Source organism: Limulus polyphemus, unplaced genomic scaffold, assembly GCF_000517525.1.
Source record: "Limulus polyphemus unplaced genomic scaffold, Limulus_polyphemus-2.1.2 Scaffold3980, whole genome shotgun sequence".
NCBI lineage: Eukaryota > Metazoa > Arthropoda > Merostomata > Xiphosura > Limulidae > Limulus > Limulus polyphemus.
Genome location: NW_013669590.1, coordinates 20,805 through 39,882, shown reverse-complemented (window position 1 = coordinate 39,882; position 19,078 = coordinate 20,805). Strand labels below are relative to the sequence as shown.

The 19,078-nt window shown below is 34.1% G+C and overlaps 2 protein-coding genes across 2 annotated transcripts in view; both read right to left on the bottom strand.

Annotated features, from left to right (window-relative positions):
- Positions 1–15,313, bottom strand: part of LOC106470392 (microtubule-actin cross-linking factor 1-like) — a 47,019-nt gene extending 31,706 nt beyond the window's left edge. Inside the window, exons 1-19 of the mRNA XM_022398990.1 lie at positions 15,305–15,313; positions 14,881–15,043; positions 13,765–13,931; positions 13,010–13,179; positions 12,636–12,795; positions 12,114–12,264; positions 11,129–11,286; positions 10,112–10,327; positions 9,575–9,688; positions 9,015–9,128; positions 8,374–8,586; positions 7,904–8,065; positions 7,379–7,549; positions 5,704–6,030; positions 4,916–5,242; positions 3,147–3,231; positions 2,544–2,770; positions 1,708–1,914; positions 963–1,082 (exon numbers count right to left, since the gene is read on the bottom strand). Of these exons, the coding sequence (XP_022254698.1) occupies positions 963–1,082; positions 1,708–1,914; positions 2,544–2,770; positions 3,147–3,231; positions 4,916–5,242; positions 5,704–6,030; positions 7,379–7,549; positions 7,904–8,065; positions 8,374–8,586; positions 9,015–9,128; positions 9,575–9,688; positions 10,112–10,327; positions 11,129–11,286; positions 12,114–12,264; positions 12,636–12,795; positions 13,010–13,179; positions 13,765–13,931; positions 14,881–15,043; positions 15,305–15,313 (3,261 nt within the window). The remainder of the gene's footprint in view (positions 1–962; positions 1,083–1,707; positions 1,915–2,543; positions 2,771–3,146; positions 3,232–4,915; positions 5,243–5,703; positions 6,031–7,378; positions 7,550–7,903; positions 8,066–8,373; positions 8,587–9,014; positions 9,129–9,574; positions 9,689–10,111; positions 10,328–11,128; positions 11,287–12,113; positions 12,265–12,635; positions 12,796–13,009; positions 13,180–13,764; positions 13,932–14,880; positions 15,044–15,304) is intronic.
- Positions 15,314–18,228: 2,915 nt separating this feature from the next.
- LOC106470391 overlaps positions 18,229–19,078 on the bottom strand; it is a 21,648-nt gene continuing 20,798 nt past the window's right edge. Inside the window, exon 11 of the mRNA XM_013930941.2 lies at positions 18,229–18,482. Coding sequence (XP_013786395.2) covers positions 18,229–18,482 — 254 coding nt within the window. The remainder of the gene's footprint in view (positions 18,483–19,078) is intronic.

Below are 19,078 nucleotides of genomic sequence, written 5' to 3'. Positions count from 1 at the left end.
ATGATCTAACAGATAAGTATCGTCAGTGTTTGTAGGTCTGATCACAGTATGATCTAACAGATAAGTATCGTCAGTGTTTGTAGGTCTGATCACAGTATGATCTAACAGATAAGTATCGTCAGTGTTTGTAGGCCTGATCACAGTATGATCTAACAGATAAGTATCGTTAGTGTTTGTAGCCCTAATCACAGTATGATCTAACAGATAAGTATCATCAGTGTTTGTAGGCCTAATCACAGTATGATCTGACAGATAAGTATCATCAGTGTACATAGGCCTAATCACAGTATGATCTAATAGATAAGTATCATCAGTGTTTGTAGGCCTAATCACAGTATGATCTAACAGATAGGTATCATCAGTGTACATAGGCCTAATCACAGTATGATCTAATAGATAAGTTATCCCATAAGATTATACTTGTGTACAGTGATGTCAAGTAGTCTCTATCAAAACACTGAAGTTTATTTTATATCAACAGGTTTTCTCTTTCCATAATTAGAAACCATCAATCTGTAGAAAGTTGTCTTTAACACGTGTCTGTTTTAGTCATTGTCCCTGGTAGAAAGTTGTCTCTAACACACGTCTGTTTTAGTCATTGTCCCTGGTAGAAAGTTGTCTCTAACACACGTCTGTTTTAGTCATTGTCCCTGGTAGAAAGTTATCTCTAACACACGTCTGTTTTAGTCATTGTCCCTGGTAGAAAGTTATCTCTAACACACGTCTGTTTTAGTCATTGTCCCCGGTAGAAAGTTGTCTCTAACACATGTCTGTTTTAGTCATTGTCCCTGGTAATTCACCAGACATTTATGATTTCCCTATTACTGTCTGATTTGAAGGAAAATTAATTTTACGGTAAATGTCCTACTATAATTTTTGATTCTATTTAATGAATAGAAAATACTTAGTTCAAATATTACACATCTAAAATTATTTCAACAGTAACATAAAACCTTACAGACCTTCTGTTCTTTGAGTAATGCTGTGAGAGAACCAGGGTCTGGGTAGAGGGGCTCAGCCTCCTGGACTTGTTGCTGGGCTCCTCGAAACCAATCCAAAAGTTCGTCTATGTCTCCTATAACCTATGTACAGGATGTGAGGAAGGCCATTCCAAATTAACACTGACATACATACACAATTACAATTATTTCATTCCAGAAACTGAAGTATGTATTTTATCAACCAGTTTATTACTTATTTGTATCTTACACAAAATGCTATACAAGCAAACAAAATATCAAATAAGTAAATCAAGTATGCATGCTATGATATGTGTCGTACAGAGTAACACAAAATAAAGAAATAACCTTTCTTGGAAATAATTAAACATCAACATAAGATTGACACAAAATAGGCAAAACTATGGAAACTACAAACAAAAGTTAACTCAGCACTTAAATCATTGTATCACGTGTTTCAGGTTTCTCATATCACTTGTAAAAGAAACATTCACCTCATCATAAAACAGAGTGAAATGTTATAAATGTTCAAGACAGGTGATCCACTCTCCACAAGCTTAAAGCTTTTGTTACAATCCTAATTTTAAAATGCTTTCGTACGTGTTTCAGGTTTCTCATATCACTTGTAAAAGAAACATTCACCTCATCATAAAACAGAGTGAAATGTTATAAATGTTCAAGACAGGTGATCCACTCTCCACAAGCTTAAAGCTTTTGTTACAATCCTAATTTAAAAATGCTTTCGTACCTCTACATTCTTTTGTTTTGATAACTGTATCCTCTCTGCCTTACGCTGAATCTGCTCACAGAGTGCATCGTAACGACGATTGTCTCGAGTAATGAGGTTTTCTAACAGATGTGACCCCTCACTTGGCGAGATCTGGCACAGACGTGGTCCCAGTAAAGTGACTGATTCAACCACCGGTCGATACTCTTGCATTACCTTTTCCAAGTGCTAAAAGAAACAAACAACTTGTTCATATCCACATAACCTACGTAGCTTTGGAAAATGCATTTGTTTTGTTTGCACTATGCTTTATAATATAAAAGGCTTTAAACGGTATTCGAGCATCATGTGTTCTAGTAGACAAAGACCACTGGATTATAACAATGTTATTAAAGATGTTCTTTATACCGAGTCAGTCATTGAAACATTTTTAAAAATTACAAACAATCTTTTAGTAGTAATACTTCACACTTTGCCATCTCTAAGGTCATTAATGAGTAGGGTATAAAGTATCTATTAAACAAAGTTTTATAATTACTAACTTCTGTTTTATTAGTTTAACAACAACTTCTACGATTAATAAGTTTGCTGAATTTTGCACAAAGCTATCTTTGCTAGCTATCCCTAATTTTGAAGTGATAGACTAGAGGGAAGGTAGCTGGTCAACGCCACCCACTGCCAATTATTGGGCTACTCTTGAGGGATTTGACCATCACTCTTACAGCCCCAAAGTGCAGCATATGATTTTTTATATATTTTTTTTGCTGGTAACAGGACATAAACCATGAAACCTCAGATCTATAGGCAGCATGCTAACTGCTCAGCCCACTAATGTTAACAGGAGCAGTCTTTTTTACCTCTATAGTGCTCTCCTGTGTGCTGAGACTAAGGGCCTCCAGCGTCTTCAGAGTTTGCTCTGTCTCATCTATCCATAACACCAGCTTTTCACGAGAACTCTGGAAGTTCTGAGTGAGTGGAAGAACCTCTAGTGCTTGCTTTTGTCTCTCAGTGCATTTTTGGGACACTTCATTGTACTTGCCCTGGATGATGTCAACTTTGTCTTTTAGCTGAATGACATCATCGCCTGCAAGTAAAACAAATTAAAAGTTATGACTGAGCATAAGAATACATTTAAGATTTGTTTCTAAGATGACCAAATATCAATAAGCTTCAAATTTTAGCTCAAAATTTTATCAATGAAGAATAACACGTATGTAATTAATAGTTGAAACCGTCGGTACTTGGTAAAACTCAATTAAAGAACTGAAGAAAACAAAGGTAACTGTACGCTTCAAAGTACGATTGTCTTTGTTCTCCTCAATTCTGTAACATGCATGTGTTACAAACGGTTACAGAGTTGTAAAAAAAAAAGGAAGAGAGTATTAGCCAATTTTCTCAGATATAACTCCTGTACCAATTCATTTTCAACAAGTAAGTCATTAAAATAAGATAACCCTTACCTGAAGTATGTTTCATTAGTTCTTGTGATATGGTAATCAGGTCGTCTACTTCGCAGTTATAATTAGTAATTTCAGAATGAAGGTCCTGAAAAAAAATCACAATTAAATGTACAATGTGAGCTACCATAAAAGTTTTACAACAAACTAAAAAAACCTCTATATTCAGATTTAAATAACGTGTAAAACACCACTGGTTGACATTTTCTCAATCTAGCAGCTCATGACTTTTCTATTCTTCAATCTGATGTAATATATTTAGAAAACATTTTGGCAGTTTTGTAGAAATCGCATGACTAATCAAATATCAGTAGAACTTCATCACACCATAAGAGATGCAGAAAAAAATGTAGACAGTAATATATCTTCGTTTTTCATTTCCTTGGATTAAGTTTGAACCCAACACCTCTTGTACGCCAGGTAAGTCCTCTAACAGCTCGGCAACAAAAGGTTAACCTACTGGTCATCACTAGTAAGTCAATTCTATTCATTAGCAATAACTAATTAGCTATTCTTAAGCTCTCATATACTAGGTCTGTTCTTGGACATTATCTCAGGGTTTTAGGAGCCAGTTTTCCTGTGCTTAATTACTTTTGTTTTAACTTACTGAGCTCGGTATTGAACCCGAGATCTCTCGCACACAAGGCTAGTGCTATAGCTAAAGGATTAAAACTAAAACTATAACATTTACATGTCGACCAAAGGAATATTGATTTTCCTCATCATGTTATATTGTAGGCAGTTTCGAGAAAAAAAAAGAAGTGAAAATGGAGGTGCGTAATTTGGTAAACAAATAAACAGAAGACATTAAGGCTTCAGCACAGAAATATTTAAGGAAAATATTCCAGATGTGAAATGTGTCAAATTAAAGAGATCATATTGTAGTCTTTGTTTCTGTATATTTGTAAGTAATCAGATCTAAAAAAAAACATTAGAATTTAATATCACTTATTGATTTTTTTCAACGTACATTGCCTACCTAGAAATAAAATAAATTTGTATTAAAGTAACAAAAAAAATAAATAAATTTCTCATAGTAGGAAGAACCAATAAATAATTTTTGGCTGTATTCATTAAAATATCATAAAATAAGAATTTATACATCATGTTTATATTGTTAACTTGATCCCAGTTTATAACAAAGATGGTCACTTGTGGAAAAATCTTGAAATTACTGGTTAATGTTGTCATCTGTTGTCAAAAATAAATCAGTTTCTATTTACTTTGAAGAATTGGGGCTTATACTTTATCTAAAATACTTTTACAAAACATTTAATATCTCCTTTTAACATATTTCAGGTTATGTTGTACGAATTATCTACCCTGTAACCTGATTTTTGTTTTTTAGTAAAGAGGCCACTTGACCAGTGAGGCACTTAGATGCCGATTAGTGATTCTCGGGCAGAATTACCTGACGTTGCCCATCTACTCTCTTGGTATCCATCCTTAATTTATCTGCGAAAGACTACAGGGAAGGCAGCTAGTCAACACCACCCAATGCCAACTTTTGGACTACTCTTTCACCAACAAATAGTGAGATTGACTGTCACATTATAACACCCCCAAAGCTGAAAGAAGGAGAATATTTAATGATGGGGATTTGAACCGATTGTGTTTACCTAATCTGTTCGTAAGGTTGGGAGTTAATATAAATATCAAACAATATTAGGTTTCTGAAATTTCAGTTGATAATCTTAAGCAGCTCATAACTTTCTGAGAGATGACCAATCTTACCTTAGAAGTTAAATAATTAAAATTAACTGAATACTTACAGTCAGTTCCTCGATTTGCTCTTGAATTTTGTCTGGATATACAGAAAGAATCTGGTAACGGGTGAACTTGACGTACACCTCCTGCAGCCAAGTCAGTAGTTTTTCATATTTAATCCAGAAATGTGCAACACCTTCTAGATACTGGGCTGAAAGCTCACCAACTGTTGTACTGTCTTCTGTAATCTTGTTATAACGGTCCATTGTTTCTCGAAACTTATCCTGGATCGTGTGGGCTTCTTCCTCATTAACCAGAGTTACCAGAGTTTGAACCAACAGATTTGTCTCTTCAAACAAGTTTTTGTGGTTGATGATGTCCTCGTGAAGTTCCTTTTAAATGTTTAAAAAAAAAAGTATAGGAATATAAATATTTTCCCTAAGCAGCCGCACTCTAGACCTTGAGAGCTGAAAACCTCATGACATATTAACAGTGTGGTCATAATTATAATGAAACTATGACACGTAACCTAAGTTACATGACTACGACTACTTTCAGAATATACTTATCACAAACTCTTTCTTATTATATGTGCCTTGTAACAGTTCTGAAAACACAGTGTTTAAACACTCTATTGTCGTCCAATGTCTAACACATTCGTAATCAACCATCACCCTATTTAACCTAAGTTACAAGACTACTTTCGAATATACTTATCACAAACTCTTTCTTATTATATGTGCCTTGTAACAGTTCTGAAAACACAGTGTTTAAACACTCTATTGTCGTCCAATGTCTAACACATTCGTAATCAACCATCACCATATTTAAATGCATTATCTATTTTTCTCACCTTGTGTTCATTTATTCGCTCTTTGATTTTGTCCTGATCTGTCGGTACGATTGTCATAACGACCAATTTCTTCTCGGTGCATTCCAACCACACCATCAGTGAACTTATCTTGTCATGGTAGTTCTGTGCAACAGGAATGGCCTGTTCAAGAGCCTCCATACGTTCCCTTGCTACAGTGAGTAGACTAGTGAACCTTTCTGTCAAGATGCGAAGTTGGATTTCAACTTCTTTCCTTTTCGCTGGCTCAAAGTTATGCATGACTTCAGCTCCCATGTCGGTCAGTGAAGTCATGCTGTTCTGTCGATCAAGGAGCAGTTTCCTTAAGAACTGTAACAAATGTAAATAACAATCAGTCCTGACACAGTGGACTACTAACAGTACTGACATAGTGGACTACTAATAGTACTGATACAGTGGACTACTAATAGTACTGATACAGTGGACTACTAATAGTACTGATACAGTGGACTACTAATAGTACTGATACAGTGGAGTACTAATAATACCGACACAGTGGACTACTAATAATACTGATATAGTGGACTACTAATAGTACTGATACAGTGGACTACTAATAGTACTGATACAGTGGACTACTAATAGTGCTGATACAGTGGACTACTAATAGTACTGATACAGTGGACTACTAATAGTACTGATACAGTGGACTACTAATATTACAGACACAGTGGACTACTAATGATATCGATACAGTGGACTACTAATAGTACCGATACAGTGGACTACTAATAGTACTGATACAGTGGACTACTAACAGTACTGATACAGTGGACTACTAATAGTACTGATACAGTGGACTACTAATAGTACTGACACAGTGGACTACTAATAGTACTGACACAGTGGACTACTAATAGTACTGATACAGTGGACTACTAATAGTACCGACACAGTGGACTACTAATAGTACTGATACAGTGGACCTATTAGTAGTCCACTGTGTCGGTACTATTAGTAGTCCACTGTGTCAGTATTATTAGTAGTCCACTGTATCAATATTATTAGTAGTCCACTGTGTCGGAATTGTTAGTAGTCCACTGTGTCAGTACTATTAGTAGTCCATTGTATCAGTACTATTAGTAGTCCACTGTGTCAGTACTATTAGTAGTCCATTGTATCAGTACTATTAGTATATTATTAGTAGTCCACTGTGTCGGTATTATTAGTAGTCCACTGTGTCGGTACTATTAGTAGTCCACTGTGTCGGTACTATTATTAGTCCACTGTATCAGTATTATTAGTAGTCCACTGTGTCAGTATTATTAGTAGTCCACTGTGTCGGTACTGACACAGTGGACTACTGATAATACCGACACAGTGGACTACTAATAATACTGACACAGTGGACTACTAATAATACTGATACAGTGGACTACTAATAATACCGACACAGTGGACTACTAATAATACTGACACAGTGGACTACTAATAATACTGACACAGTGGACTACTAATAATACTGACACAGTGGACTACTAATAATACCGACACAGTGGACTACTAATAATACAGTGGACTACTAATTTCACTCCTGGTACATTATATATATATATACAAATGTTTGGAGTTCAAGTACCTTACACAAAACCTGAATATCAAAGTTATTTTCCTGAAACCACCAGTCCACAAGGAACTAATCATATTAATTAATTACTTTTTGTTCTTGTAGCTGAGCTTTCACCACTTTATAGTCTGCTGATGGAGCTTTCTGGTTGGCAGTCATTTCCTCTGTATCTTGTAGCCATTTCTGAACTCCCTCTAAAGCTTCCTGGAACTTACCAGACTGTAGCAGCCTCAGGTCCAGCAATCTCTCACGATCATTCAGCTGAAAGCAAAAACAATTTGGTCAAATGGTTTACTCAACTTTATGTCATAATTTCATGTTATTGAAAGCAGTCAGATGAGTAAGTTACCGCTGGTTACAAGATTTATAAAAGCAAGTTTATTTCAAAAGCATAAATCACAACAATAGGTTTTTGGAAACATACAAAAACTAACAAGAAGAGCTTATTAAAACGCACTGTTAGATAATTGTAGTTTTGTAGACTGAAATATATTTTTATCAAAAGACACACCTATAATCAAAAATAATATTTTGAACAAACCAGTCACATTTTGTGAAGTCAAAAAAAGGGAATAACATTAGTCTTGTGGTTATTTTAATGATGAAAATACATACCCTCTCTTGCAAGTCGTTCCATTTCTTTGTCAGAGTTTCCAAGTCTTGCTCAAGCTTGATCGTGTCCACACCCGGAGAAGCTGACTGGACGAGATTGTGTCCTTGTTTGTTAACATCTGTTATATGCTTGTTCAGGGGCTCAATGTGGTTTTTATGGAAGGCCTGTCAACAAAATATTTTTTGGAAAGCTTTACAAATTAATGACACATAACTATGTTGGAATATTTGTTACTTGTTATACTAAATGATTTGACCACTTTATTGCACATAATAAAACAATGACTTCTTTTAATTCTAATTAATGAACTCAACGCTTCTTAAGATATTTTTAATGATCTCTGTTGCATGTAATTTTTAAGATTTTTGTACTGCAGAAGTAAACACCGAAACTACATCAATGTCTCAAGAAATGCCGAGAAGGAAAAATATTTCATGATAAAAAAAATAAGAAAATAAAAAACTCAACAAACCTTAAATTCTTCCTGTAGAGACCTTATTGTCTCCACTTCCCCACTTATAGCCTTAAAATTCTTTTCTTCTTCAACAGTCTTATCAAGCTCAATGATCGTAGTACTGTAGACTTCATAGAAACATTTTAGCGTGACAAGAGTGCTCTCCAAAACTGAGTACCGAACTTTGGTTCTTTCGGTGATACGTACGAACTGCTGTCGAAGATTGCTCACCTAGAGTAAAAATGGTATCAGAAAAAGACTTATAAACCGAACTTTGGTTCTTTCGGTGATGCGTACGAACTGCTGTCGAAGATTGCTCACCTAGAGTAAAAGTGGTATCAGAAAAAGACTTATAAATTGTTAGATGAGATAGTTCTCTTCATGTATGTACACAGAGCTTCAGAGTCCTTTACTGGGAAGTGTGTATTGGGATATTTATCTACATCTAGTAATTATGTTTCTTTAGATAATATAATAGTTCACTTTAGATAAAAGAAACATACTGTGATTAGATAAAGACTTTTGAATAGCCTCATCTCGGAGCATGAAGGTCAAGATAATCAAAAGAACTTTATATGATTTTGGGTGGGAAGTATATTTGGTGTATCTGTATGTATAAATCAAAACAACCTACAGCAGATAGCCCTTTCATAACTAACCTTTTCTCTACACGATGTCACGTCCGTGGTATAGCCCTGATCAATCGTATCTTCTCCATGTTTAGAAACATCTTCAATATCATCGTTCACCTTATCCAGCTGTCCCATGAAGTTCTGTAGATACCACAAAATCATCAGGAATAAAATAAACATTATACACTGTTGAAATGTTAATGATAACTTACGGAACAATAAAAGCCTTGATTTACTAAGGTTCTAGTAAATTTCACACGAGTATAGTGATGTGAATATGAAACAAAAAACTCTTATGAAAATAAACCGCAAAGAAAGAGCATATATCTTATAGTTTATTTAATGGATTACCCTCTACGTGGATTTAATAAATAATCACAGAAACTAATAAATATAATAACTTATAATTCAGCCATTAATGGGCTACCTGCACTCACTGTTGGGATCAAATTTTACCACTTTAAGTCCTCATGCTTACTGCTGAGCTACTAGATGAAGAGGTGCGTAGTTTATTTAATGAATTTATTTAATCAACAGTAATATGACATCAGAATTAATACATGCCACACATATAATATTTTTCTTACCTTCATTTCTACAATCTGAGTTTCTACGACAGTGATGACTCGAGAAACAGGAGTCATGTTGTCTAATGTTTCTTCTAAAGATTTCAAGTCCTTCTGGACATTCTTCTCTTTCATCTGGAAAGGAGAGAAAGATGTTTAATTTAGTAGACATATTACAGCCTAATCTGATAGTAGACGTGTATTTTTAAAATAAACTAAAAGTGTGGTCACCTTTCTATGACCTGTCAAAACTATTGATTATTGAAAAAATATACAAAACTGATTTTAAAAAACCTGTAAAGTTTATTATGAGCTTTTTATTTCACCTAAATGTAATCATATTTTGTGACTGTTATGGATCTGGGTTGACATGTAGAGGCAACTAGCTGTGTCTTACAAAATTTAACTGGTTGATAACATTGAAGCAGTAATCATATTTTGTGACTGTTATGGATCTGGGTTGACATGTAGAGGCGACTAGCTGTGTCTTACAAAATTCAACTGGATGATAACATTGAAGCAAGATGAAATGAAATATCAAATGTTACAATCACTAACCGTGAAATCAGAAAGGACTTTTATGATGAACTCCACATGTGTGCGTTTCTTTTCTAAGGTCTGAATTAGTTCTTTGTGACGACTTTCCAAGGTCAGCAATTCTTGTTTAATGTGGGAAGCATCAGAATCTAAGCTGGCATTTGATGTCAGTTGGTCAGCAGATTCTATGATCTGGTCAACTTGTTGATTTAGGCCAGTTGCTTCTTCTAAAAGTACCTGCACAGAGCAGAGACAAACATTTCAACATCCTTTAAACTAAATTCTTGTACAGCAACGACAGGAAACAGATCTAAATGTCTGTGAGCAATGCTTTTATTTTAGAACACATTATCTGCTTTTGGAAACAACAAAATACACATCTTTTCAGTTCCTTTCATTCTTTAAAGTCAAAACAAACGAACAGTAGAAACATGTTCTCAAGCTGTGGCTTCTAGTGTTCCAGTCTTAGTTCTGTTATATCAACAACAGGATGTGGTAAAATAATCAAATTGTATCTTCATAAACCTTTACATTTTAGACAACGATCGTGTAATTATCATATAAACTTCTCTCACGGCAGCTGACAGTTACAGCAGATTAACTAATGTGTGTTACTTTGTCATTGTGTTGTCCTATACCATACAACACAATTTGAAATGTTGTCTTATACCTTATAATATACCTTAAAGTGTTGTCTTACATGCTACAACACAACTTGAAGTGTTGTCTTATACTTTACAATATACCTTCAAGTGTTGTCTTATATGCTACAAGACAACTTGAAGTGTTGTCTTATACTTTACAATATACCTTCAAGTGTTGTCTTATACACTACAACACAATTTGAAGTGTTGTCTTATACACTATAACACAATTTCAAGTGTTGTCTTATACTTTACAATATACCTTCAAGTGTTGTCTTATACACTACAACACAACTTGAAGTGTTGTTTTATACTTTACACTATACCTTCAAGTGTTATTTGATATAATATGACACACTTTCAATTGTCTTATATATTATTTATTATAACACACCTTCAGTCTATCCAATACAACAATATTGCTTAGACCATCCAGTGAAGCCAGCTTCTCTTCAAGTTGGTGAAGAGTGTGTCGTACATTGCGAGCCTTGTCATAGAATGTTGTCAACAGCCGAGACACATTATCCACCGTCTGAGATCTTTCTAACACACCTGTTTGAGAGGATCACACTTCTATATAAGATGTACATTCAATGCTAGCAGGCCTTAAATCATAACAATACTGTGTCTTCTTTAACAATACCCCATTTGAAACTTAGAATGTATCAGCAGATGTTATAACTACTATAAAACCAGTTAAAATTAATACAGTATCTTTTATGTACAGAAAGAGTAAATAAATACTTCTTTACTCATGTTTAAAGTGTCATTTATTTTCACAACTAAACTTTCAAATTACTGACTTTGTTCACACACCATACACCATGGGCAGGATTTGTCCAGGTACTACATCATGTTAAATAATTTTATGTTTTAGCCTGAGCTCAATGTGAAGATCCTACCAAATAAAATTACTCATTTTCTACGTAAAACTCACAAGAAACCACAGCAGTAAATAGTGACGTTAACTGCTGTATTGATGATATTTTTGTTTAAATTTGTGTATGTGTTTCAAGCATGTTATACATCCATACACAACTTTGTGTGTAAACAGTTTATAAAAACATCAGTGGCTTCCCATCAGTAATTCAAGGGTTAGACTAGAAGATACTACTTTGGAAATTATTAGAATATTTACCAAGATTAGGAAGTTTATGTTACAATTAGCATAATATATACTTGATATACGTCTAGTAGGAACTAAAACTTGGATCGACCAGTAGCTATCACATCATGGTTATAAAAATCGTTTCCTGCTAACTTTTCTGTACCTTCGGAAAACACGAATTAATTGCTCTATAAAAAATCTGTCGTGATAATCAAACATGATGTTTTGTGGTAGATGTAGAGCTCCCTGTTACAGTTAGAACTTAATATACCTTGGTTGAGCTGATTCCAACGTTGTTTCAGCTCCACCAGCTTCTGTTTGATATCTTCTTGGTCAACATCTGTTTGATCTAATAACATCTCACCAAAGTTACAGATATTGTCAAAATCTTGGCTGTGGCTTGATAACTCATTCTTGAACACCTGTAATAGTAACATTTCATAATGTCATATTAGCTGGGGCAGCAGTCAAGTGGGGCTTGCCAAAGCTAAAGCTACCCCCCACACTCTATGAAAACTGTTTACTATTGAAGCTGATTCACTTCTTACCCAAAAGATGTAGAGTGAAGACTGTAACATTTTGTTCAGCCCACCTCATCATAAAGAGGCTGGTACCACCCCTAGATATTAGTAAAAGTTCTAGCTGTGACTTAATACTTCAATCAATTACATAGTGGGTGTATTTTATATTAATCTTTCCTCCAACATTATTGTGTGTGCGTTGGAAAAGACTAACTTGTTCGTTAACTAATAAAAAAAGCACAAGAATTAAAAGGTTAATTAATTACATCTACCTGAATATCCTTGGCTTGTTTTTCAAGCTCTGCCTTCTGGAAGTTGATTGGCTGGAATGTGGCCAGCTTCTCTTCACTCTGCTCAAGCCAAGGCAGAAAGTCCATTAGTGCTGAAAGGAGCTTTGGGCTTGTGTCAGTACATCTAAGCAATCTGTTTTGTCTGAAAAAAACAACAAAATAAAACAAAATGTCATTCATACTAATTCAATTGTAAGTTTAATGTTTTTATTACTTTAACTTAATATATATATATATATATATATATGTACACACACAAGTATATATAGCATTAATTAAAAAAAATAAAGATAAAATATCACAAACCAATTTTCAAGAGTTACATGAAAAGCTTTAGACTTAAAAAAACAAACTACCTGTCTGTGGTTTCTTTGCGAATTATGTCCCACTGAGTTTTGATGGTGTCTAATTTGTCCTTCAGCTGGAGAGGTTCAGTCTTGTGCGTAACCTTATTAATAATCTCATTCCCCGTACTCACCAGAATGTGGATTTCATGTTCTTTGTCTAAAACATCTTTGTGTATTGGCTAATCAAGGTAAACATCATAAATATTAGATTTTAAAATCAACATTCATTTAAGAACAAACAAATAAATGAATATAATGTAAACTATTATTAAACTTGTTAGAACAATATCATAGGATGAAGAAAATTTTAACTTTTAAATACAAGATCGATACGGAGACTTCTTATAAAACTGTAAGGTCAAAGGTTAATTTAAGGTAAGAATTTCACAATAACACCAGCAATATTTTAAAAAACATTTAACAGAATTCTGCTGTTTAATTATACTTGCCACGAATTTCGTTTTATAAACTCATATATTATACAAAGTAATGTTTCATAATTCATTAATATTGATTCTGACGACAATTATAGTATACTTCTTACTAAAAATCCAAACTCAATCATTTAAAAATGAAGTGTTTAGTAGTTTATTCCTAGTTTCAGTTTCTCTAAAAAGGGGGGGCATATTTTATACCTTGGGTGTCAAACATACCATACATTAATTAAACAATTTGATTTCTGACGCCATATAGCCTGGACATAAATTGTTTCCACTACACATATTAGGAACATGTTACCGGTTGAATGTTTCTTAACAACTTACTTCAAAATCCTTAACCTGTTCCATCAGGGTGGTATGGTTAGCAGAAACGGTGAAAGGTTTTGACAAGCAGTCCTGCATCTTATTCAGCCATGTTTTGATGGTTTCAAGGGAAAGGACAAACTCTTGGTCTTCCTTCTGAGAAGACTCTAATTCTGCCTTTTTGTTATCTATAATGTTTAAAATATTTTAATATTCTGACAATGGAAACAAAATTAATGATCAGACTTTACTCCAGTGTGCTTTATCAGTTTTAACTTTTTTGTTGTTACGAAAAGTGTTGGTGTTCACTGGTCGGAATAGTTCGATATAAATTTTTATCTGTGAAATATAAAAAATAGCCTTACTTAACTGGATAGAATCTGAGAAGTTAAATGTTTAATTTCAAAAGAAATTTAATTATTCCCTTATATTAAAATTATACAAAATAAATTGACACAAAATATTTCTTGAATGTCATAGAAATTTAACATTCTTTGAGAACAGCACGAAATTAAAATTGATAATCTAGGCCTAGCAGCTTTCATATGTTGAATGAAATTATTCAAATCAATAATCTCTGTGACAGATTTCTTTGAGAGGTCGACCCAAACGTGTTTAGAGAAACAAGAAATTTGTAGATGGAGTATACTACAAGACAGGGTGAATAAAATCAATTTCAGATAGCAATATGACGAGTAACATGTTAGGTTTCAGTGAGGCTATTCTGACGTACTCTAATGTTGTTTAATTATCACCATGAGAATATAGCAGTCACAGAATTATTCTTGCTATGTAAGGCCAAACATTGTCCCCTGACCCCAATGACTCTTCTCACAGAAAGCATTATGAACATAATATTATATTTAATATCACCCACCAATTTGTATTCTAATGTTAAAAAAAAACAATAAAATTTTCTGACATTACTATTAACTATAAACAAACTATTGTATTTGGTAGTCATCTTTCTGTATGGGAACAAGACACATGAAACCTAAAAATGCCTGTTCACACAAACACATATGTAGATGTATATATTGATCAAGTGCTGTACCTTACTTGCTATGTTTTCTTTATTTTCTAATCAGATATTAAAATCACAAACAGCTAAGGAACTGACTGAAAGATTAGGCTTACCAATCTTCTTCGTTAGGACAGTGTACTGTTTCTGCAGTGTCATCAATTTGTTCTTAATCTCAGTCTTGGAGGTTGAATCACTTAATAGTTCACACAATTCTTCACAGATACTTTCTGCTCCTGCCAAATGAGGGCGCTGGCTTTCCAACCGTCCTTCCCAATCCTGTCAAAGTAAATATGTTACCATACACTAAACAGTACACATATTTAACGTAAAATAATGGAATAACGAGTAATTCTACAAACTAACAAACTGTATAGGATAATTTAATTGATGTGTCTTCATTTAGATACGTGCTTCATTCGTACGGCAATATTTTATAAAATACAACCAAGGGAACACTAATTGATGTGTCTTCATTTAGATACGTGCTTCATTCATAGGCCAATATTTTATAAAATACAACCAAGGGAACACCAGTACCTGCCACATCTTATAAAATGTTACAGAAAAGTTGTACAAAATGTAACATACATTTCATGGGTAAAATTTACATTAATTTTCTTCTGAAAAATATGGATCTGTAATTATTAGCTTCTCGCAATCGTAGACGAACTTAAAACACAAGTAGAGTGTTTACTACATGTAGAGTGTTTACTATAAGTAGAGTGTTTACTACATGTACTGTTTAGTACAAGTAGAATGTTTAGTACATGTAGAGTGTTTACTACAAGTAGAGTGTTTACTACATGTAGTGTTTAGTACAAGTAGAGGTTACTATATGTAGAGTGTTTACTACATGTAGTGTTTAGTACAAGTAGAGTGTTTAATACATGTAGTGTTTACTACATGTAGTGTTTAGTACAAGTAGTGTTTACTACATGTAGAGTGTTTACTATATGTAGTGTTTAGTACAAGTAGAGTGTTTACTATATGTAGAGTGTTTACTACATTTGCTGTTAAATATTTTCCAGCATTTAGGTTTATCACGTTTTTAATTAAGTATTTTCGTTCCACCAGGTCATGAGAGATGAATTCAAATCACAGCAGCCCCTCCTAGATCGCTTGGATACTTCAGGTGAAGCAGTCGTTAATGATCTCGGCCCTTCTTCCCCAGCCAGCGTTACAGCTCGTAACCAAATGGATGTTATCCACAAACTGTGGAAAGACCTTATGAGCCAACTTTCTGAACGTGAGAAGAGTTTAGATGCTGCTTGTGGGATTGCCAAGGAATTTCATGATGGTTTCATGAAACTACAGGACAGTATACAGCAGATTACTGATAACTACGACCAGATATCCGAAGGTCCTGTCGACATTGAGGAACATCTGAACAAACTAACGGTAAGATTGTCATGCTGTTACCGCACTTTGGAGCTTGAGTTGTATTTTGTATGAAATCTTTTAAACAAACACAAACCTTATCCTTTATCTTGAGCTCTCTCTTCACGAAACATCTTTTTGTTAAACTTGAGTAATCTTTTCTTGATGTGAATCTTCAGTTATGTTACAATTGTCCATTTTAAATTTATAATGATGATGAAAGTACCACAGACACATAGAAAAATGTCATTATTTCGTAAAATTAAAAGCAATTTAAAACTTACAAGCAAATATGGTAATTAAACTAATGGCTAATCAACAAAATCTCAAAACAATTCGTTTGCTTGGCATATTGTCCTTCTTACAGGACATCACTTACTACAAGTATTATATAACATCTACAAGTAACGGACAGACTGCATGGTACGTGTAAGTTGATACTGATAGAAGGAATAAAACAAATATTATTCTTTTAGTACCTGGACTTGTTGCATTTGGGATGTGACCATGTGAGGCACTGAAGAAATTGGTCCTAGTACCTGCAACATCTTGTCTTTCTGGATCAGCCAGCTGGTCAGTAAGTCATGGGTCTCTTGAAAGTCCTTGAACTCTTGAAGTACATCTAGTTGCTCTTTAATGGTCTTTACTAGCTCTGTCCAGCGGGTCACTATAAACATAAATATACAATATACCAATTTCACAGAAACTCTTGTCTTAAGATATCTCTTAAGTACTTGCAACTGTGCCCACAACGCACTTTGTAAACTGTAAACTTTGTATGGCAAATTGTAAATAGATTAGAAGGTATTCCATCACCCACTCACCAAGTTCATGTATTTGGTCCCTAAAGCTATCTGAGCCCAGAACATCCACCCCACAATGTAGTAATTACTTCTATGAATATCACCTCACAATGTAGTAATAACCTCTGTGAATATACCCCCACAATGTAGTAATAACCTCTGTGAATATCACCCCACAATGTAGGAGTTACTTCTATGAATATTCCTACCACGCAATATACTCTTTGTTTAATGTGTCAGTTACACACTTTAGATTTATTATTAAATAATCATTAAGCCCTAGATAGTTAGGTTAAAAGAAAATAAGTGGTTATAACCAACTGTTGCGTATTCTAGACAATCCAGGAAGAATTTCAAGAGAAGCAACCCGATGTTGACAAACTAAAGATCCAGATTCAAGAACTTCTCAGGAAGAAACCTATATTCACAGAGGTTATTACTACATTGTGAGGTGATATTCATAAAAGTCATTACTACATTGTAGGGGATATTCACAGAGGTTATTACTACATTGTGGGGGATATTCACAGAGGTTATTACTACATTGTGGGGGTATATTCACAAAGGTTATTACTACATTGTGTGGGTATATTCACAGAGGTTATTACTACATTGTGGGGGATATTCACAGAGGTTATTACTACATTGCCCAGATTTGTAAACAGATGACATGAAACATTGTTTATGTATTTTTATATTTACAAAAGTTTGGGTTTACTCTGTTATGCCTAATTATACCGTACGTTTTTCAATATGGCATCAGTATATATCTAGTGGCAGTAACAGTAATAAATTGTATTAATGTATTTTATACACAAAGAAAAAAGTATCAAATTATGAATGTGGCCATTAGAAGGAAGCATAACAGTAGTGAAAGTAAATACCAGCGACTTTTACAGCTAGAACTCTACCATCAGGGAACTAAATGTTAATGGGTCACAAGAAAGAAATGTAATGACAATATTCAACAGATCTGTAGACACAGTTTAGAGATTTCCCCAACAGATGCACTGTGTTACGTTGACCATAACCACATGTAACACATTTCTGGTTAGCGTCTCTACGATATATTTAATTTCAAAGATATCAATTGATCTAAGTAATTCAAGGTTCTTGAGTTTTTTTAGAAACAAACTTTATCTGGACATCATTCTGTAAAAATGGGTGTCATTAACTATGTTGAAATTTTGGTGTTTTAGTGCAAAATTTATACTGTGGTAGACATCCACCCAACTTTCTGTGCTAGTAAATAAATGAAAGCCTGTAAATATATTTATTTTTTTAAATATTGAACACAACTACCTTAAGAATGTGAAGTTGATTCCCAGCCTGCTCCTTATTTTCTGGAAAAGACTCCTTTGGTAATTGTTTTTCCTTCCCTTTGACAAAATTTACTAATGTTTTCATGGTCAGCAGATGGCACTTAGTTTCTTCTGTCAGGCTTTCGATTTCCTGTTGACGGTCAGACAATTTTACACCCAGTAGGCTATAGCGATTGTTAATTTCAGAAAGTTGTTGTTGAATCGGAGTCAGGTCTAAGGAAATGTAGAATAAAACAACATTAAAGAACCAAAAGAGAAAAATTATTTTTATTGCAAAGTTTGAAAATAGAACAAATAACCATTAAACAATGCATACAACAGAGCATGAGCTCAAAAAATCAATGTTAACTGGAATTATGAGTCTCTGACCTCTAGTTTTTTTGCTGTCAATGTTAACTAGAATTATGAGCCCCTGACCTCTAACTTCCTGCTGTCAATGTTAACTGGAATTATGAGTCTCTGACCTCTAGTTTTTTGCTGTCAGTGTTAACTAGAATTATGAGCCCCTGACCTCTAACATCCTGCTGTCAATGTTAACTGGAATTATAAGCCTATGTCCTCTAGTTTATTGCTGTCAATGTTAACTAGAATTATAAGCTCCTGACCTCTAACTTCCTGCTGTCAATGTTAACTAGAATTATGAGCCCCTGACCTCTAACTTCCTGCTGTCAATGTTAACTGGAATTATGAGCCCCTGACCTCTAACTTTTACTGTCAATGTTAACTGGAATTATGAGTCTCTGACCTCTAGTTTTTTGCTGTCAATTTTAACTGGAATTATGATCCCCTGTCTCTATAGTTTTTTGCTG